Below are 22,421 nucleotides of genomic sequence, written 5' to 3' on the forward strand. Positions count from 1 at the left end.
CTCCCTTTTATGTGCCCCATTAGCACTGGAATCATTGCTTTTGACATATATATCAGAGATTGATATATAAAGTCATCAGATCAATTAGGAGGGATTTCTGAGGTCAGTGGGCACTAGATCTTGTCAGCTGATATTTTAGCAATGGCACTGGAAGCTTTGAGATACTTAAGGCAACGTGCTAGATCCCTTTGAGCCAGAACTGTTCCATTTTGACACCAGAGAGCTGGAAAGGTGGTTTGCCAACAAGGATTTCATCATCTCTGTCCTGTTAAAGATTTTACAGAGTCTTTGCTGTTGCTAACTATGTAAGTGAAATATATGAGACCTGGAAACTAAAAATCACCACAAATACTTTCAAATTATGTTACTCTATTGTTATAAGAAAATATTTTGAATATAATTTTTGCCCTGATACAAAAATTTCTTCTATCTTTCCTTCCAGATTTTTATCTTTTGCTGTCTCTGAAGGCTTTTGTGTTTTCATAGGCAGCTGAGAATGGAATAGAGGGACTGAGTGGAGTCAAGCAGTTCAACTGCTCTGTAGTTGCATGGAAGGGAATTGTGATTGAGCAGATGCATGACAAAAGATTCAGCAGTATTGTAATTTTTGTTAATTGTGCTAGTTTAAAACTGGCAAGGAGCTCCCAAGAGTGGTATTGGCACAAAATTTTTAAAACAGCAAAATATGTAAAGTAAATAAAGAGACTGAGAGATTAAAGGTAGCCACTGTGATCCTTAGTCACGTTTCAACTTAGTCTTTTTCTATCAAGTTCTTTTGTTAGTGTCTACAAGGAAAGGGGAGGAGATTACAGTGTGGGCTTGAGAATAAAAAGAGGTATTGGAAAGTAAAGAATAGGAAAAAATAAGTAATTCTATAGAGGTGGGCAGAAAAAAATGGCCCTTAAGAATCAAATTTGCATAGGTGGTATCTTCATGCTTTGCCTTGTAGGATACTTGCTGTCTGTGAGCCTGATTTGTGAAAGGAGACCATAAATTAATAATTCTTGTAGGAACTATAATGGGGAGTCCAAGTTTCATGTACTGAATCACAGGTTCTCTAGGATTTACTAGTATTCAAACACAATTTTTATTTTGTTTTTAAGTAGAATTCCCTTCACATTTCAGTCTAACAGGATTAGTACAGTTGTCAATTACTACTTATTTACAGAAATCAATGCCTCTTGTATAAACAGCACTGACTGCAGTGTTTGAGTCTGCAATTTGTTTTATTTGTCTAATAGAGCAAAAAAGGAAATATGGTTAATGTTGGATTTGATCAGATCATAAGCACAAAATAAGCAAATTAAGAACATGGGGATGAGGGACATAAATCTCACAATTTAGAGGCAAGTATCCAAAGTATATGTAATCTATAAAGACAATGCAATTTGAAAAAACTATGGTCTTGAATTTTTTGTCACCATAATGTGAATGATCACACTCCTGCTGTTGCCTAGGACTACCACTATATCCGAACCATCTTCTGCTGCTGCCTAGACGTTTTAGAGTTTCTTCACACTCCTGGAATTCCAGTGAACTAGCCAGAAATATCATACAGTAGTTACAACTGGTTCCTTTGTAGTGAAATATCGTCAGCACACCATGCACACTGTGAGTACATCGAAGTGCAAATACTGTAAAAAATACTGCTCTTTGGTGTAGTAAGTCCAGCCCAGCATATTCAGAAATAATTGATTGGCTTCCTGTGTGTGAAAACAGAGTTTTATGGGCTTGGAAGCATTCTTGAGAGATCATGTGGTACATCCCCTTGTCCCACAACATATCTATCATTAACTCAGCTGGACACTTTTATCACCTGCTCTTAAAGTCTGCACACACTCCAAAGTATCTTTAATGAATAAAGAGAGTTTTTATCACCCTTATTAAAATCTTATTATTCTTAACATCCTCTCTTACTCTTCTGTGTAGCTGAACCCATTATTTCTGTTGTCTGTTTCATGCAATATTCCTCTTCTTCCCAGAAATTTTGAAGTACTTGAAAGTTACTGTTACACTTTTTCTTCCCAACTCTCCTCTTCCTAAGGTAAACTTTAACTTACAATTAATTACAAATCTTGGTTTTCTATGCCTAACACTATGCTGGTTGCCCTCCTTAGGCTACCTTGAAACAAGCAAAGAACTCAGATGAATCCTTCCAAATGCTGGATTATGTAGAAAGATTTTCTTTTGTTTTTTAAACATGTTTAGATGTGTCAGGAGGCTATTCACTTTTCACATTCCTCCCTCAAGGCCACATTGTACACCAGTGACCACACAGAAACTTTTCTGTAAAATAGTTATCTTGTTCTTCTTCATGCATTTGTGTTTCCTCAACACTTCATTCTATTTTTGCAGTTAATCCTGGCAACAATTGCCTAAATACAGTTTTCTAGCCTGTTTTTCATCCTACTTAAAATAAATTTATATTAAACTAGGGTATTTATGATAATGTAATGTGGTTGTGTCAAAAGCTTAACTACATAGCCCTTTTCATGACGTGACCTGTTATGCTGTTATAAAATCAGATTAGATTTAATGAAATTTGCTCTTGACTGGTCTTTGCTGGCTGCTTCTCTGCTTTCTTTCATTTCTCTATATGGGGGAATGTATATGTAAGAATTAAAGGGTGACTCCACTGCTTCAGACTAAAGGTCAGTCTGGTTTCCTGCCTCTGACAGTAGCAGCAGGAGAAGCCCCAAGAGGAGAGGAACAAGCAGACAGCGCTAACTGCCTGCTATACTTCCCTACTGTGCATCAGTATGCAACTCAGAGACTAATGATTGTATTGATTTACTTGTCTTAGAACGTCATTTTGGGATTAATTGCTCTGATTTCTTCTCAGTTCAGGTAAACTGACATCCTAACAATGATTGCTGTAATCTGACAAGTGTGAAAAAAAACACTTCTTTAGTTTTAAGCATTAAATTGTTGTTTTCTGGCCAGTAATTTCATTTTGAGATTCAGCGCATAGTCCATACTCCTTTTTCATTTTCTCAGTTCCTTTCAGTTTTACAGATTTTTGCTACTGAAATAATTTTTGTTCCACCCTGCAAAGCCAAGTGGTTTAGGTATTCCTCAAATACTAGTTAACCATTATTTCTGATAGTGCATGTTGCTCTTTCCTGTGGCTTTTCCAGTTCTGTTCTGTCTTTTATGAAACAAAAGACAACTGTAGCATTTGGGTTTAAAATGAAGTCATGGATGGATTTAAACTTTGTGGCTGTATTTTTCATTTCCTAAACATCCTACTCTTCTAAGTAAATTTCAAATTTTTTTAGTACCTATTACAAGACTAAGAGCTAGCAGCTGGGCCATAAACCATTCTGTAACACATTCAATGTTTATAAACCTGATGTTATTTTTCCTGTGTGCATCACTTTTTACAACATTCACCTACACTGGTTTTTATTTTTTCTGGAATTTTATTTCAGAAATTTATTTTCTGCATTTTATTCTGGAATAATTGCCTTATCAGGTTGGGTTCTGAGAATCTTTTGCAATTATTATTCCCAATTCCTTCAGATTTAGTACCCTGAACAATTTATTATAATCAGTGGGGTTTTTCATGGCATTACTGTAAATCATTAATGAATACACTGAGGACAGAAAATACCAGGACTTTGTTGATTTGTCCCAAGAAAAATTACTTTTCCTCGCTATTTTTAATCCATAACTTGTTTTTTTATTGTCTTCTATGCACCAGCTACACAACGTGTAGAAAGAACCTGGAATACAATTATTGAGTTGGTCAAGCACAAGCAGTTGTAGACAGTTTTACGTTTAATGTCTGTGCACAGGCTGTACAAGGAGCGTGCTCACCATTGATCTGACATTCTCAGGTGTTTCTGCACCCACATGCAAAATCCCATTATATGGCAGCTCCGCTCTTCAGCTGCTCATCTCCAAAGCTGTCTGCAGGTCTACACTGTCAAATAACTTATTTCCCAAGGTGGCTGTTGGATCCAGCGCTACTGTTTTACACTGCACATGTTAGTTCACACCTAGCTTTATTTGGCATGAGCTATTTTCCACTGGGATCAATTTCCATAAGATTTTCAATATAATTCACTGCAGGGACCACATAAACAAGACCAAGCCAGTCCTACTTCCTTTGGTTTTTAACAGTTTGATGCCAGACCGTGCAGAGCAGTGCCTACATGACCTTGCCATCAGACTATACAGAGACCAAATTGGTGGGCTGCCACACAGACTTCCCAATATGTCAGACACTCAGAACAGAAAATCCACAGGTGTCTCTGACATACAGGTGAAGCCTCTAGAGGTAATATTCTGAGGAAAATTGATCCAAGCCCTCTCAGGGACACACCAGACCAGCTCCATAAGGTGTGAATATGATTGTCAGACAGGTTTCTTCAAATGGCCTAGGGACGGGTTCTCCTTGCAGTGTTAGGCAGTGGTGTAAACAAAAGTATCTCTGAACCTGACACAGAAATAGGCAGAGAGGATGGGACATTCTTTGCCTGCTCTTTACACATTTCTTGACACAGCTTCTGCTGGTATGACAGCACAAATCACACTCACTGTCAGCTGAGTGGTTCATTGGGGTTCCTTGGTTGAGTGTACTTTATGCTGCTAAATTACAGAATGTTGAGCAGAAAAACTGGGAATAATGTATCAAACCTTGTGGATTTGATACATTATCTTTTAAGTGTCCTAAATATAGTTTAGCGAGCATTTGTGCACACACACAGTTTGAGAAGAAATAGCCCCAAAAAATTTCAGCAATCCAGGCTAGGGAACCATAGTTTTTATAAAAGGACAAGATGTGAGTTGCAAGCACGTGCAGGTAGATCACATAATCCTGTGTGCAAAACATGCTTGTTAGCTGTTATCTGAAGATGTCAGCAGGGAAGATGGAAACAATATAGAAGGAGACTTGAAGATAATAAAAGCAGAAGGGTGTGAAGTGATTGTGCTCTTCAGATCAGCCTTTTAAGTTTCTGTGCAAGATTGACGATTTTGTAATCCTGCTTTTTATGAGGTGTTGAATGAATGCTTAAGAAGACAGCACTTATCAGTGCTCATCAAAGTTTAAAAAGAACTGTTTGTACTAGCAGTCTGAAGATACCGGGTTCTAACCAGGTTAGAGACAGTCAAGTATTAAAGATGAAAACACTGTGAAAGACATATATCAGGTTGCACTGCAGCAGGCCATAGTTTACATGTGTGTGCTAGAGTACAGACCTTGTTACATGCTTTTACTGCATACCTTTGATGAAGAAGGAAATGTACATAATAGGTAAGACAAAGAAAAAAAAATCTAGCATTAAATATTGAGAAGTGGGTCACCTAGCATTGTAACAAGAATAATACAGTTATTGAATGGTGTCTTTTTGAGTGGTTGCCATTTAGGATGCATTAAGCACACAAAATTATTCATGTCAGAGAAAGAAAGCAATTAATGGATAAAAGAGTAAACTGATGATCAGAGGTCATCATGTTTTTTTCAGCTGCTAAACTGCTGGCCTTAATATCTTCTCATATAGTAACAATATGCAATTAATTTATCTTTCTTTACTCCGAGACTGTTGAACAAGTTTTATAACAATTGCGTCTTTCAATAAATACTTTGTTTGAAAAAGTTTAGAGAGTGGTTTGCTTGCAAAGTACCAACTAGGTTATAAGTTACTCAAAATCACCCATCAAATCATATACAACATTGTCCCAAACTATATAAATATAAGTATGAAGGTCAGAGGCCTGCCTTTTATTTGATCATATCCAGACTGGCTAAGAAAAAAAATTCTGGAGAAAAAAAAAAAAGCCAGGAGGGACAAAAAACAGATGTGAATTTTAAGGAATTTTTAGATACAGTGAAATACTGTTTGCATTGATTTTCTAAATACTGATTACCCATACCATAGAGCTGCCCTAGTGTACACTTCCCAGATATTCATTCTGTTCCCAGAGTCCTTATAAAGTTTTCTTGCAAAAGTGATTATTATGATCAAGTAACATTAGGAATATTTGTGGCATTGCAGAAGAAAACTACTGAAAGTGTTGATGAGTAACTACCACCAAATATAATTATGTGAAAAATAATGATCATTACAACTGTCCAGGGGTAATCTTTCATTATAGACATGTGGGTCCCGTATTTTAAAATACCATGGATTCCTTTTTCCCGTGTGAGGCAAAGACAGACATAAAACATTAAAACCAACAACTAATTGATGTTGTGGATTAGTGTGTTTGGCAACTTTCTGATTTGCAGGGAAAACACTAAAACATCATGTTTTTCCCAGAGAAACATAGCAGTAGCAGAATACTGCTAGAAACTGCTCTTAGTCATGGTATTTTAAAGAGGAGCCTGTAGAATTCTGCGACTTTTTTTTCTATTTCCCCCCATTACTAAGTTATTATGCCCATAGAGATTCAGGAGAAGATCCTACCTGCCACAGGCAGTGCAGTGCACACTTCTAAGCTTTGTGATAGCTATGCAGGTAGTTATGCTTCTGTCTCCTACCTTCCACAATAAGGTAAGTTTTGAGATGGGGAAATAACAGACCATATTTTTCCAGTCTTGTTTACTTGCACAGAGGGAAGTCAAGATCCACCATAAAGAAAAGCGAGGTCCAAAATGAAACAAAACTGATGAAAGAGAACTATTGTCCCATTTAGCTGTTGTTCTAGCAGCCTTAGCTAGAGCAACAGCCACAGTATGTGTCAGACAGTCCTAGCAGCAGACAACAAACTTGTCATTTGGATAAAGATTGTTGGTAGACAAATTGCAGAGGACGTCTGCAGCACGCTGGGTTTCCTTTCCCATAACGCCTATACAATGCCTCATAAGAGTTTTTTCATCTGTTGGTACATACTCTGACTGCTTTAGCACCCTGGCTCACTTCCATCTGCTCATATATGTCAGTGCCTAAGTACTGTTTGGCTCCATTTAATTGTCATTTGCACCCCCTTTGCAAATACAGGTATTGTATCTGCTAGCTGATTTCAGCCCATTCTCTTGCCAATATATTCCACCCAGCTAGGAGATAGTCCCTTCCCCAAGAGGGAAAGGACAGATTGCAGGCGACATACAGATACTTCTGTCTGCTACCATGCCTTTGGACTGTTCCTTCTGCAGTGCAGCTGTCTGTTATCCCTCCATAGTCTGTTGGAATGGACATTAAATGGAATAGCCTTACCTCTATCCAGTTTCTTCCAGTTAAAGTTATTCACTTTGAATCTTATACAAGTGGTAAAATGCAGGAGGCGAGTAAAGTAATCATGAATGTCAAAGATAACTTGGGATTTCACCCAGGCAGATCCATACAGCCCTCAGAAAATGTACTGATCTGTACTACTCACTTATAAGCTTTCCATTCTCCTGCATGTTTCTGTGGAGACATGGAAATTTAAGATTTGGCAGAAATCCTGAGTGCCTGGTCCTGTCTACAAAATGGAAAAATACATGGACTGCCAAGTTTCGATTAGGATTTGGATTAGGAACCAAGTTTCCTTATAAACACATGAAGTAGTCATTCTGCTCAAGTCAGTACCCATCAGGCCTTAGTTAGAACATTGGTCCAGTCTTGGGCACCTCAGTTCAAAAAAATTAGTCATCTGGAAAGAGACCAAAAAGAGAGCACTAGAAGGTCCAGAAAATATATACTACTAAAACTGACTGCAAAAACTTGGATTGCTTAGTCCTTAGGGTTTAAGGCTGATTTGTTTTCTATTGGGAGTTTTTTTTCCAAGCCAAATCATTCCAATGATTTTGTTTATAGTGCTGCTCCACAAACAATTACATTTGAAGGGTTGGTGAACTTCAGCACAGAGGCACGAAAAAGAAGCCAGGGAGGGCTGAAACTCCTTAAGGCATCTTTGTCAAGAGATCTGATCAGATAACTGCAACCCTGCATCTAATCATATGTACTATGCTGTTGTGGTGTTTTGTTTTCCATTTTCTCTCTTGGCATATGAATCACTGCTCTTCCTTGGTTAGTATGAGTTGTCACTTATAGCTTCTCTGTCCCAAAACCAGATCAGATAATGTATTCATACACTGTCTGTGTCTAATCTAAAAGTTACCAGATCTTGCAGAGTTGGGGTCAAGCAGGCTGAGAGGCTCAGAAATCAACATTTTCAGTCAACATTCATGCAGCTGTTTATATGTCTTCCCACCTTAGCTCAAAACACAGAGCCCAAGAAATCTGAGCTCTGGTTAACAGAACCAGAGCCAACCAGGTACTGTTGGCTCTATGTGCCAACAGTATTCAATCTCAAGAGCCTGAATTAAATCCATCTGAAGGAAGCAAACATATTTATATTCCCTAGCACTTTAGCTAAATCTGATTACACGCTTGTGTGTTTGTGATGAAAGTGACAGACATGGTGTCCTTGAGGAAACATCTGAACTCATCATAACTGACAAGATAGATGTGTCCTCAAAGTCATTTCCAGCATTTCCCTTGCTTCAGTTTAACCTGTCTAGCTTTGGAAACTTAATAGAGGGAGTGGTGGTGTTTAGAACTGTCCTTTGAAGTTGGCTGTCTTCACTGACCAGAGAGAAAAATGTAGGCTAACTGTGATTCTGAATTAATTGTTTCTGTTATATTGCAGATGTACACTAGCTAAACTGATTCCTACCAATTTTGTGGCTAAACCTAAACTCCTCCTTTGCTAACCAACAGCTCTCATTATCAATCACTAAGAGATTCTCTCATCCCAGGTGGCACCCTTCATCTGCTTGGTTACAGAGAAATATTGATTGACTCATCCGTGCTCTGCTCTGAAATTAAACCCATAAAAGCAGTAAAAGATGAAAAGGAAGTTGGTACAGACTGTGTGAATCTGATAATGGGCTCTAATAATTAGTCTTCAATGTGATTTTTGTGCACTGTGGACATGTCACATCTTATGCTGATACTATGGTGATGCAGGAAGGCTCAGAGGTTTTGTTACCATAATCTTCCATAAGTTTATATACATATCTCAGGCTTATCCAAAAGTATTAGATGTGGGCATTGGATAGAAAAGTTCATGGAACATTAGTATTTTGGTTATAGTTGATCTAAAGATGACATATTAGCAGATTGTTTTGTGGTCTGTCAGTACATTAACTTCTGATTTAGAGTAGGAATGATGGCAGTCTCAAAAAAAAGTATCAAATATTATTAAAATCCAGAATCAAATCTTAAAAACAGAACTGGTTTAACTTCAAATAAACTTAATTTTTAAGTCAAAGCTTAGGTTTGGTTATTATTCAGGTTGGTTATTATTTGAGGTTTCTGCCCATAACTTTGGCACTGTGGGTTGTGTGCCTTGTATCTCAAGCTCCTTTACAAATTCAAGCACAAAGTCTGTAAGGTTGCCTTTCAGTGGAACTACTTTTGTTAATTGAAAAAGTTTTCAAAGGCAAGGCTTGCTTGCCATCTTCAGTGTTCTATGTATTTTTTTATTTATTAACCCATCATATTTCTTTTTCTGTTATCACAAAATACAGGTAAATATAAGAATATCAGTATAATTTGTCATTTGGGGATATTTTCAGCTTGCAGGTGTACTTGGTGAAACAGAGTGGAAACAGAGGCAGTGTCCTCATATACCTTAGTACTTGACCCTTCCATGACTACATCCAACAAATCTATTTGCTTCAAACCCCTTTTTTTCAAACCACCTACTAAGAACAGCTTTTTGGACTACCATGTAGTTCAACATTGTGCCTGAACACCAACTTGTTTTGACTTAAGCCAGTGGCAGACAAAGGCACCTCTTCAGAGAAACTCCCAGTTGGGACACAAAAGCCAAAGTTCTGAAAAGTCAGTTTAGTGTCACCTGCAGTCACACCGAGCCTTGTCTTCTCCAGCTACCTGCCAAGAGCTGCAGCCTCCTTCATGGGCCCAACAGCTTCTTGTCACCATTTGGGAAAGCAAAAGGTTTCACAAGCTCTCAGTCATCATCCCATCCTATCCAGCTGACCTCACTCTTCATCTACAATACTTTTGCAGACAGAAGAAAACTCAAAGTGGGGAGGAGAGATTGTTTGTGGATTGCTGCACATATGGGATAATCTTTGAAAGGTGTAGGAAGATGAATGGTGGTTCCGTTCTTCTGCATAGATAGGACTGCAACTAGTGATGGAGATGTTCTAAATGTGTTTATAAGAACTCCTTACACAAATGATACAACTACAGGAAAATTACCACTGTCTCACACTGCAAAGAAGTTGAATTTGGCCCCAGAATCAAGTGTTTCTCGTGGCAGACATGTCTACACCCACTGCGCTTCTGCCTTGACAACAGATCTGATATTCTGTCAAATACCCTTCCTAAGAATTGATTGACATAATTTCATTCCATTTCTAGGATATTATGCATTTTTTGCTTCATATTTATCAGCATTTTTATAAAATATAGGACATTTTTAATTAACATATAACCAAGGAAGGGCAATTTTCACTTGTAGTTTTTACAGACCCTCTGTGCAAAGCAAGAAGACAAACAGGTTTCTGTTGCCTTGTAATATGTATAATGATCACTTTTATAAAGGATAAAAATACAGTTTATTTAAGGTAAATACATTTGGGTTCCATTGGGAATATGTTTAAAACCTTTGGGACCTGTAAAGAGAGTGCATGCACAGCTACAGGGCACATCTCATCTTGATATTTGAAATCTTTCTAATTATAATTGGAAATTATTTGGGTATTGAAAGCTATGCTTTTACAGTGAATGTGGTCAATGGGGATTAGTTGTAATTGTTGGGTTTTACAAAGTTATAGCTGTGAAATAACAGTGTGCTATCTGGTTTAAAGCAATAATAGAGGCCAGAACATTTTGATTTCTTTTTAGTTAATTCATTTTCATTTCCAAGTTCCTAAGAAGCATGAAATCAGAATAAGTAACTCCTAAGACTTTTACCCCAATAACATTAATTTTTTGTGCTGCTTATTATCAAGAATAATTGCAAGTCACATTACATCATGGAAATTATTTACCTTAGAGGTCTTCTTGGACCTAAGTCTTAAGGCATGGAAATACCTAAGCCCAAGCAATGGTATAATATCAGATACAAGAAGCATGCAGGGAAGCATATTGAAATGCCTTTTTTGTTTCAGTCTTAGAGAAGAGAAAAAAGAGTTCCAATGAAAGGTAACATTGTTGGGAATAGAATAAGAAAATAAAAAAAAAATAAAAAAGAAAGGGATGGGGAAAGGGGGAAACACTGTAGTTTTAAGCTTCATACTGTATATCGCAATTTCCTTTTAAAATATATTCCTGCTGAATTTAATAGCACTTCAAGAATAATCAAATGCATATTTTCACCCTTACATCAAATGCATTTTACTTCTTTTTATTCTAATTAAATTATTTCAAAGTTCTAGAAAGTTCTTAGGCTTTCTTGCAGATTCATGTCAGATGACTAGGTGATTTGTCTACAGCAGATTTGTCTATATCACTGAAACCAATAAAAGATTCCTACTCCCTTCAAAAGATTTCTATCAAATTAGAGATTCTTCTCTTGGGAAGATCTGTACATACAGTGAATAATTTGCAATCTAGACAAAATCTAGCTGGTAACAGTGCTTGTAACTAGCAGGTAACTCTTGGGGGACTACAGAGAGTAGCAAAGTATCAAAGTATCAAGTTAAGTCTGTATTGCCCAAGGGTTAACAGATCAAGATTAAATTGATCTGAAAGAAAAACATCCATTAAATATCTACTTCTCCCAAATGAAATACTGTAGAGGATAGAAAATGCAAAATTGTCAACAAAAAATATACCTTTTTAAGCTTTCAGGTACACAGAACACACTCAGTGAGAATAAATCCAGGACCACTAGTGATGATATTATCAACCTGACAATAATTTGGAACAATTATTCTATGTTTGGCTACAACTAAATAGCTTAACCAGCTAAAAGCAAGCTAGTTGTTTTGAATATAATAAATGTAGTAACATATCTCCTCATGGACCTCCTTACAGTTGCTCCACCAGGAACATAATGGAGTATGAAACTGCAAACAAACTGTACCAGAAAAAGTAGACTATATTTTCATTAATTGTACTTGTGTTATTTTTATTTAAGTATTTTACTGGAAAGCAGTGATGTCCATCATTCAAGTGCAAGACACTTAAAATGGGTTAATTCTGTACAAGTTTCTTATTTAGGCACTGCTCTCCTTCAGCTCTTGGTGAAATAGTTAATGAAATAGCCTAATATGTTATTGTTACAATGATAGTATAGCCAAATCCAAATCAGTTTAATCCCTTTCAACATGAAAATTTATAATGGTACATGTTATGCCAGTATTTTTCTTGCTTCTTTGTGTTTTGGTTTGGTTTGGTTTTTTGTCATGGTACTGGTGATAGATATGGACCCAGACACAGTTCAGAATACAATTCTTTAGAAAGAATTAACTGAATTCTTCTCATCAGTTTTGGCATGGAAAATAAAAAAGAAAAAGGCATCACTCATGGTGTTGTAGCAGTGTTTGCATCAGATTCTTGCCCTCTATTAGTTTGCTATCCAGAAGGTAGTCCATTTTACTCTGATTTTGAGCACAATTACTTTAGCAGATGTCCTGTGGGAGAGCTGCTCAGTCCTCTGTAACAATGCTCTCTCAGAAGATCAAGAAAGCAACTTTGGCTTTTCTTTGCTGTGAAAATGAACAACATTTTAAGAATAATACGGATTAGAGCCCTGCAAACATGGACTCACTGACCTGCCTCTATCAATGGCATGGCCCTGGTAAATGTAAGCTACCACAACCTAATCAAGGAGGACAGTTTTGGCCCTCCTGTAATTTCCCTATTGGTACACCCTAAGTGTGCCACACTGAGTTAGCCAGGATATTGATCTAACTATTGCTACATAGATGTCAGGAGAGCAGGAGAAATTTTGGAGCCAGGCATGCAGTCTCCTACTCCCAAATCAGTATGTTCCTGGGCAGAAAACAGAGATGAAAAGATGTATCTCCCATTACAGGTCCCTTGAAGCATCCAATGTCCCAGAAAGAGACTGTTTTAAAGCCAGGGTGTGGGGGAAGAATAATATTTATTACAAACAGCAAAATGTTTCTGCTATCTGGAAGACAAAGATAGTATGGCCATTAGTGTTGGTTTTACTATTTCCCACATTGTCAACACACTTGCCAAAAGTGAATTTATCAGCTCAGTGCAACCAAGAGATTTAGTTTATCTAAATGTTCTACAAGGAAAAAATTGTTTACCCAGGGTTTTAAAGATTGGGGAAAATCCAATATTCTATTGACATATGCTATATATTTAATTTGATGCTGTGATTCAATGTCTCTTCTGATAAATTATAGTAAAATCTTTGCTAGGAAGAATGAAGTTGTTTCAGTATCTATGGGTTGTAAAATGTGGGGTTAGGAAACATGTTAATTGAAAAAACATTTGTGTATATTCTTGCAGTGACTTAAAAAATACTTCTGCTGAGTTTTTTGGTCAGTTGGTCCTAAATATTACAAGTCTTGTATTTTTCAGGTTTATTGTCTTTTCTACAGAAAGAAAATCCTGTAACAAAGTGATTAAATAGCTCAATTTATATTTTTTAGGCATATTGGAGATAACATCTGTAGAAATTGGAGTTGTGGCAGTTAAGTCTATTAAGAGCAACTACTATTTAGCCATGAACAAAAAAGGAAAAGTCTACGGCTCTGTAAGTACCTTTTCACATTCCAGATGGATTTCAGGAGTCAGCCCAGTTCCCTGTCTTGCCTATTGAAACACTTCTTGTCTGTGTATTGCTACTAAATAGAGCTGAAATGAGCTGTTTATCAAAATTTCATCCTCTGATAAACCAGGATCACCCCTCTCCACAACCTTCCTGTTGTTTGCTAAGCTCATGTCATACCAACATAGCTGCTGGGATTTATCATGCTTACTGCCTCAGTCATATTGCTTATTAAGGAGTGTTCAGTAGACAGGGTCTCACAAAATGTAATATTTAAGACTTGTTTTCCCTGGTTTTTTCTACAGTGCAATCACACTTAGCAGAAATTTGAGGGTGGGGAGAGAGGAATAAAGGTGCCTGAAATCATTGAGCTGATGGAGTGAACACCCCAAATCATTAAATTAAAACTTTGAAGAAGATTCCTAGAGTAGCAGGCTTTAAATTGACTACATTGACTAATGAGTAAGATTATGGACAGTACAGCGAGACATGAACTGAAATATCAGCAGCTGAGATTTATCGGAGTAGAATTCAGGTAACACTTGAAAGTTGTCCATATACACTTAATTTGTATTTGTGTAATTTTGGGATTACAGATACTTTCAGGGGAAAAAATATCCAAACACCAAATCCCAAAAGTAATCAACCAAACAAAAACAAACCAACTCAAGGAAACTCAGAAACTATCCAATTTTTTTTATATAAAGTGGTATGATCTATAAATCTAACAATTAAACTCAAATATATCCTCACACATCCCCATGATTACAGAAACACCAGGTTGTTCTGGTATTACATCTGGTTTGGTTTGCAGTTTTGCAATGTTGTTCCAGTTCCTGGAAAGGTTATGAGCCATTCTGCAAGTTGCTTAATGTTCAGATCATCCATATGCTTTATAGAAAGGATGTCACATATAGGGACTGAGTTTATGGTTGAGCAATGTAGCTAGGCCACTTATTTCTGCTGAAAACAATGAAGTAATGGTAATCTCAAGTGTGACTCAAAGGATCTCTAGTCATTTGGTTCTCTTTCTTAAGAAGAGTGTGTTTAGTTCATACAAACTATATACAGTGTCCTCTCTCACCTACACTGTGGCTAGTCACTCCTGGTTCAATAACGTACTGCTGGTTTTCTAAACTCTGTGACAGTTTCAAAGAATCACAATAAGGAGAGACAAGAACAAGACATTTTTCTTATATTCCTGTAAATGTAGATTTAATTTCTAGATTTATACTTGTCAGAAATACAGGATGATCAGTGCTTATCGAGAGAGGAAACTGTGTACTGAGTTACTCAATACAGTCATTGATCATGGGTATGCTTCTGATGTAGGTGAGGGTTTTAGCATAAATCACCATGTTCAGTCCACACCAATCAGTGGTGCACCTCAGCCATTTGTGATGGTCCATCCCAAAGCCCAAGACAGACTCTCTAACCCCAGTCGGCCTTGCCTGGTTGGTGAGAGTCTGTTTAGAGCCTGTCCCAACACTATATATGTACAAAAGACATCGAAGCAGCTTTCATGTACCATAGATGGAAATTGCTGCCATAAGATTCAGTAATTCATAGTGTATTAGAAATAGTGTTGACAGGAAGATACGAATGTGGGAAGCCTTTTTTTTTAATTCCAGCTGAGATAATTTTTCAATATTCACATCATAAAATCACAATATAATGATTTATCAAAACCTATTCCATAATACTTTAGCAATTTCAAGAATGCTTCTGTTACTATTTTTCCAGTAATCCCAGGACTTGAAGTTAGCCTCATATTACTGCAGTGTGGCAGCTTGCAGATGGATACGAATACCAAAACCAGAACCAATAAAAATTCTAAAAACACCCTTGAGCACGTGCACAATAGACATTGGTGCAGACTTATGCTGAAATTTGTTTTAAATGAGTAAAGCAGTCCTGTGTAGCACTCAGATCCCTGCCAGTAAGACTTCAGAAGCACATCAAAACATCATATTTTCTGTTATCTAAGAATAGAAGTACAAGTTGAATTTGAGTACAATTCTGCATCTAAGAAAACAAGCAAAGCTCTTTCTATATTAATCAAATACTTTTCCATTTGACTGATTTTGGTTAAAATGAGGGGGGAAAGACTCACTCTTAGATTTCTTTAACAAATTTAGCTTCTTTAAGTTTCTTTAACAAATTGGCAGATAGGAGAAGTTACTGTGGTTTAGGACTGTGATTGATGAGCACCTCCCTTTTTAATACCTTGATGCCAGAGGTGACATATTGCAGAAAACAACTGGTAAATTATCTATATGGTGGCTTTGCGGTGAAGGCAGTGCCAATAGTGGTCTTGTAAAGAGTCTTGCCTTGATAGTGTCTTCCTCGCTGATCATTGTTCAAATAACTACTAATCCTGAAATTAAAGAACACTTTGGGAGCCAAATTTAATTTGAATGTATGCAATTCCATCAAGCAAGTCTTCAATAGTTGTAGAAGCAACCAATGGAAACAAAATGTTCACACAAAATTCTCACTGGATCAAAGCCCTTATCATTAACTAGCATAAAAATTCTAATTTAAATCAATAGGTATGGGAAATATATTTAACTTGATTTAATTGACCTGAAACTTGATTTATTATTCAGACTTATTTCTTGTCTTGTTCACGATCACATTAAAAATAGTACATGTAGTTAGTACATCATACTCTGAGATTCTGACCTGCTTCTCCCTGACCTGTGCAATGACATATTATTTTCTGAAATGCAGGAACAACAAAATGCTGATTTTTCATTCTAATTTAATTATGTTTCAAACACCCCAGTTTTAAAAGCCTTCTAAATGTAATATAAGTAGTTTGTTAAAATTGGATGGCTTTATATATACTTGTTTATGAAAAGAACTATTCTTAACTTCTATGTAGAACAGTGCATCTACGTAAAATTACATTTAACAGTATAAAAAATAAGTAGGCTCCCCTACGTTCTTCCACAGGCTTGTATTTTTGATTCATTTTAACAGCCTGACAACTGGTTCTCCTTTAAAAATAGAAAATCTTAATCCCTGGTCCCATACATAAAATTACTTCCAACCTGTTTAGTCAATAAGATAAGGGATCATACATGATTCCTTTTTAGGCTAAGCTTTTTGTCAGGTCAGCCAAGTTATAGGCCTCACACCAATTGTGATAGCTGCATAACAGTGATTTACTATCCAAAAAAAAGCCCTTTTTCATCACCAGAGTGGTTCAAAGATTCTTACTTTAAATAAGAAATAGTCCTATACCATCAATATTTGTTTAATGTATGGTATCAATAATTTCATTCAAGATATTTAAGAGTTATATTTGTTAGAAATGAAATGTGATTTATGATTCCAAGATTGCTTCTTTATGCTTTTGAGTTTATGAATGAGAACTTGATTTAATATTCTTGCCATATTCCAACACAGAGACGCTGATTTTCAGTTCTTAATTAATGAAATAATTTAACTGCTGTATTTATGCATTGAATTATTAATTATATCCTTTTTTAATTTCACTTTTTGCAGTCTAACTGATGATGCTTTATATGCCATGAAACTTTTATTTAAATACACTGTGGAATCCTAAAAGAGTGTCACATACAAAAGACTACAATCTTTTGAAACATTTTTAAAAAGTATTTTCTTTCAGTATGCTGAAATATTATGTTTGTTCTGAATCTGTGGGTTTTTTCTTCTTTTAACAGAAGGAGTTTAATAGCGATTGCAAATTGAAGGAAAGAATAGAAGAAAATGGATATAACACATACGCGTCCTTAAATTGGAAGCACAATGGAAGGCAAATGTTTGTGGCCCTGAATGGGAGGGGAACCACGAAGAGAGGACAGAAAACAAGAAGGAAAAACACTTCAGCTCACTTTCTTCCTATGGTAGTCATGTCGTAGATGAACAAACTTTTTTTGACGCAGTTGAACCAAAGGCTGTTGTGTCAAGAATATTTGGTAATTCTCTTAAAAGGTAGATGCGGAGAAGTAGCACAGACATCTGCATGTTTGAAATGAGAGCAGGGGAAGCCTTTGAAGGTTTTGTACTTATTGCTGGCACATGATTTAGTTCATTGTCATATCTTATAATCAAAATGAAGCTGGATCAAAGGGGATGGAATTTATTGCCAGTGTGAACTTTTTTTTTTTTTAATCACTGCAACAGACCTTGATGGACATAGGACAATCTGTTGCGTGATCTTCATGGGGAATGCTATTTATGGAATACTAACTCTTATCAAAGTCCTTAATTGCTCATTCAAGCCTAATGATTCAATGAACAGTTAGACACACAAGCATTTACTGGAAGCACTTGGGTCATATGCACAAATAATGACATTTCTGGAGAAGCCTTGTGGACAAATGGATAGGATAAGCAAAGTAGTGTATAACTGTTCTAACAAAATGAATAGTATGGTTTGCTTGTATGTCCTAAATTCATTTCTCTTTATTTCTCTCTAAGTTATTTATTTAATAGGATGTTAAATATCTTTTTTATTTGAAATGTTTCCTCATTTGCTTCTTTCTTATTTTCCCTTTTTCTTAGTACTTCACAGAGAGGTTGATAGATTAAAATGTCAGAACCTCAGAATTACTCAGAGAATTAGACAAGGCTTTAAAGGGAAAATTTAGAGTGTATACTCCATTTTTTCATAAACTGTCTTGCACTTAAGCATAAGACCAAACAAGCAGTGCTTGGATTTATGGTATTGAGTGTCTTTATATTGCAGAAATTTTTGTACTTATCAGCACTCAAGAAAAACCTTCAAGAAATACTTTGTTCAAAGGGTCTTTCTGCTATTTTGAAGTTGAGAAAAGGAGCCACATCTGTACTTGGGTGTCAATGCATCTGTGTGTATATTCACCTGACTTTAATTTCAGTTTGGAGCTAGGATCTAACACACTGCTATCAGTGTGATATTCTGCAGCACACATTGGGCTGGAACCCTGATGTGGTCAGCCCTGTTAAAATCACCGAGACTGCGAGCATTGAAGTAAAACAGTAGTGTGTAATTCCTAAGTGTAACACTTGGCCACTGAAAGGCAAGCAAGAAGGCAACGGAGTCCTGCATACCTTACTCAATTGATACTTATTCAACCCATTTGCCTTTGGTACCAGCTTGAAGAACCACAGGCATATAGTGGGAGTGATATCTAGCTAAGGGCTGCAAGACCAAAATCACCCTCGTGCGATCCAAATCATGCTCATGCGTTTTTCAGAGATTATTACTCATGTGTATATTATATATGAGAGCCAACTGAAAAGCTGTGCTGGTTTCCAGCTTTAGCATGCCTTTCACAACCATCACAGTAACTGAAGGCTCAAAATACATAATATCCAGCACAATTTTATGAAGTGTTACTCATCCCATGGCTTAACTTGAGCAACCGCAGTATAATAAAGTTAAGCATAATATGAAGTCTGTTCAATTAAAGGTACATAAGGTTTGTTTTATATTTTGCTTTACTCAGTAATTTTAGAGAGCTCTGGAAAGCTCACCAGTGTAACCATATTGAGATTCATTTTGTTAGAGCAGATAAATAGAAAACAGTACATCAAACAATTTGTACCACTGTCTTCACATTGTATTCCACTAAATAAATAAATAAGCCTTTGCAGTGTCTTTAGTAAGAAACAAAAGTAGTATAATATTATTTTGTTTTAAATACTTTACTGATAACTATAAGATTATATTGATGCTGCAGTTTATCTTCAATATTTCTCGTTGTGAAAAAGTTGGTTTTATTTTTATTGTTTGGAGACTGTATTTTGGTACAAAGGAGAGCCTTGCTTAATGTGTCTTTTTGAGAATGTTTAACCTCTATAAAGGCTGGTGTTGTTGGAATCTTCTATAACTTATTTAAGTCAATGTTTAACCAGCACTTCAATTTTAATCTGTTATTTAAATATTAGCTGTTTTTAAAAAAAAAACAAAAAAAAAAGCTTTCCCATAAAATGCAAAATGGTCAGATTATATTTCCTGTCCTTAAATAAAGTCAGCTGTTTTAAAACAAGGAATTCATTGAGAGACAACATATTTTTAGTTGATAGCTGATGTTGCATTTCATGGTAGTTTATCTCCAGTTTTCTTCTTCACAAATGACATTTTTCTAGAAAGAGAAATAAGAATTTTAGATTTTAAATGTAATTGAAACTCACAGCAAAATTTACCTACCATGATAAAAGCGAGTCTCTGTTTAAATTTGTAATCAGTAATTAAAACTGACAAGACATAATGGACCACCCATACTGAACCTTCAGTATGAGTTGGATGAATGCAGTATTGAATGACGACTTAAAGAACATTTAGGGTACAAATGAAATTCTCTTCTTACAGACTTACCTATATGACTTGGTCAGGGGAGGATTATGCATAAATATTATCATAGTACTCAAAAGACCATGCTGCTCAAATGACAAGATCAGGAAATATCACTTTTCCAAAGTGAGCCAGGAGCCATTTGTGACATGAAGAGTGGTTTCTGAAAATTAACCAAAATAAAAAACCCTTGAAGGAATCAATGATTCCTGTGTGTTTGGTATACTGTAACACCCACTATAGTGGGAGCAAACTGCAGATATTAGAGTATCCCAGGTCCTCAACCATAAGCTCTGTTTTCTGTCACCCTGAGCATAACAGTCTCCTGAGTAAAAGGAAAACAGGGGAAGGGGTTTAGAAAATAAAAGGGATACCAAAATCACTGAGCAACAATGTATAATATGTTATATTTAAATAAAAATAATAAAATGTGGGGATTAGAGAATAAAAGTATTGTCTTTGTTTGTTTTATTAACCTAAAATTGTACTGCACAATAAAAATAAAGAAGAAAAAGATCTGTTGTATTACGGGCTCTGCTTTCATGCTGTGTACTCCCCAAACAAAAATAATTTTAACATTTCTAAGTATTTTTAATATTTTAATATGTGTGAGGCCTCTATCTCCACACTAATAACATCCAAATGTTCCAGGTTCTTCCTGTATTAGAGTCCACCTAGTTTTATACAGTGGAAAAAAACAATGAATTTAGAGGAAGCTTGATTGATGAAAGAAAGAAGGGGTTTAGGAAGAAGAACATGTACTAAATATAACTTAAGCTATAAGATTCCAGCTTTGGAAGAAGAGATATGGCTCAGTTTATCATGTTAAATGAGTACTGTATCCTTTGCCTGACAGAGACAGATAAGATTGAATCAATTTATTTATTTAACTGATTGCTTCTTAAATGTTATTAAGTGAACGATATAGTGTGAGAGAAGAGTCTTGCTGATAGCCATAATTATTACATTTCTATGGTAATTTGGAGATACAGTAGGAAGGTACAGTGTCAGAACTGTTAAAAGTGCTTTAATACAAAATCAGCATAAGTTCACACTGAAAGCCACCATCAAGTAGAAGATGAATGCCTGGGCCTCAAGATTGAGGAACTCATTTATACAGAAGTTCTGGTTGGCCCTTTACTCCCCTGACTGGTGTAGTGTCTCAACCATTCTTCACAACAAAGTCATAACAGTCAACAAAGTCAAACCTGAATGTGATTACATGTATAGGTGTAGAATGTGAAGCTAATTCCATTGACAGTCAGAAAGTGACAGCATCCAAGTTTAAGTCACCTGCAGCAATCTTTTTTTTTCTTCCCCTCCACTCTGTAACATTTAAGATTTTCCTTGGACTTTTGTCAGAGGCCTGTCACAGTTTTTCCTCACTGCAGATGAAATGCAATGCAGCATGAGGTTTCTAACAACATGTCCTACCTATACCAGCTAAAAATGAAAATTCATAAGTGAAGAAAATACAATTAAAACCCTCAGGTGGAACGTTGCAAACACAGCCATTTGCTGAAACCTGCCTGTGACACACAGGACTGGATATAACAGCAGACTAGTCCTCAGCACTCATGTGCTTAGTTTAAGACTTACTTGTATTAGATTTTCCTCAAACTTGTCATCTATTTTGTTATAAAGAATGTCAGTGAGATTCAGACAATCATATGAGCTTGTCCACTGCGGGTGTTTAATACTAGACACATGGTTTTGGCCCAAGAAGTATTTGAGTTTCTTGGTGCTTTGGAAGTGTACTTTAAGGAAATATTATAAAATTTCTCCATTCTTCTGCTAATCCCTCTGGCTACCATTGTGTGCTCACTGTTGAAGACAAAACATTTTAGAAGAAAATTTTTTTGTCTGTAGACTGATGAAACATGGACTTCAGAGATGGCCTCCTCAGCAGAAAAAAAAAAAATGTGGCATGGTTGCACTATGAAGGTTGTGGAGAGAAGTTGTCCATATCAGGACAAACACATTTGAACACCTTTGTCAGGGATGCAGACAGTGGGATCCAGGGCAGTCTCAGCAAGTTTGCTGCTGACACTGAGCTGGGTGGGGCTGTCCACACAGGGGAGGGCAGGGATGGCATCCACAGGGACCTGGACAGGCTGAGAGGTGGGACCCTGCAAACCTCAGGGAGCTCAGCAAGGCCAAGGGCAAGGTCCTTCACATGGGCCAGGGCAATTCCAAGCAAAAGTACAGACAGGGCAGAGAATGTATCAAGACTCACCCAGGAGAAAAATACTTGGGCATGTTTGTGGTCAAAAAGCTTAACATGACAGGACAACACCTGCTTGCAACCCAGAAAGCCAACCACATCTTGGGTTTCATCAAGAAGCCTGACCAGCAGGTCAAAGGAGCTGATTCTCCCCATTTACATTGCTCTATGAGACCCCACCCCTGGAATACTCTGTACAGATCTGGAGTCTACAACACAAGAATGTGT

General features: G+C 36.5%; 1 protein-coding gene across 4 annotated transcripts in view; it reads left to right on the forward strand.

Moving 5' to 3' along the window:
* Positions 1–20,485, forward strand: part of FGF10 (fibroblast growth factor 10) — a 60,380-nt gene extending 39,895 nt beyond the window's left edge. For all 4 annotated transcript variants that reach the window (XM_059492559.1, XM_059492560.1, XM_059492562.1 and 1 more), the window contains exons 3-4: positions 13,541–13,644; positions 17,352–20,485. In XM_059492559.1, coding sequence (XP_059348542.1) covers positions 13,541–13,644; positions 17,352–17,549 — 302 coding nt within the window. In that variant the 3' untranslated portion in view covers positions 17,550–20,485. The remainder of the gene's footprint in view (positions 1–13,540; positions 13,645–17,351) is intronic.
* Positions 20,486–22,421: the final 1,936 nt, after the last annotated feature.

This window comes from Ammospiza nelsoni, chromosome Z, assembly GCF_027579445.1.
Source record: "Ammospiza nelsoni isolate bAmmNel1 chromosome Z, bAmmNel1.pri, whole genome shotgun sequence".
NCBI lineage: Eukaryota > Metazoa > Chordata > Aves > Passeriformes > Passerellidae > Ammospiza > Ammospiza nelsoni.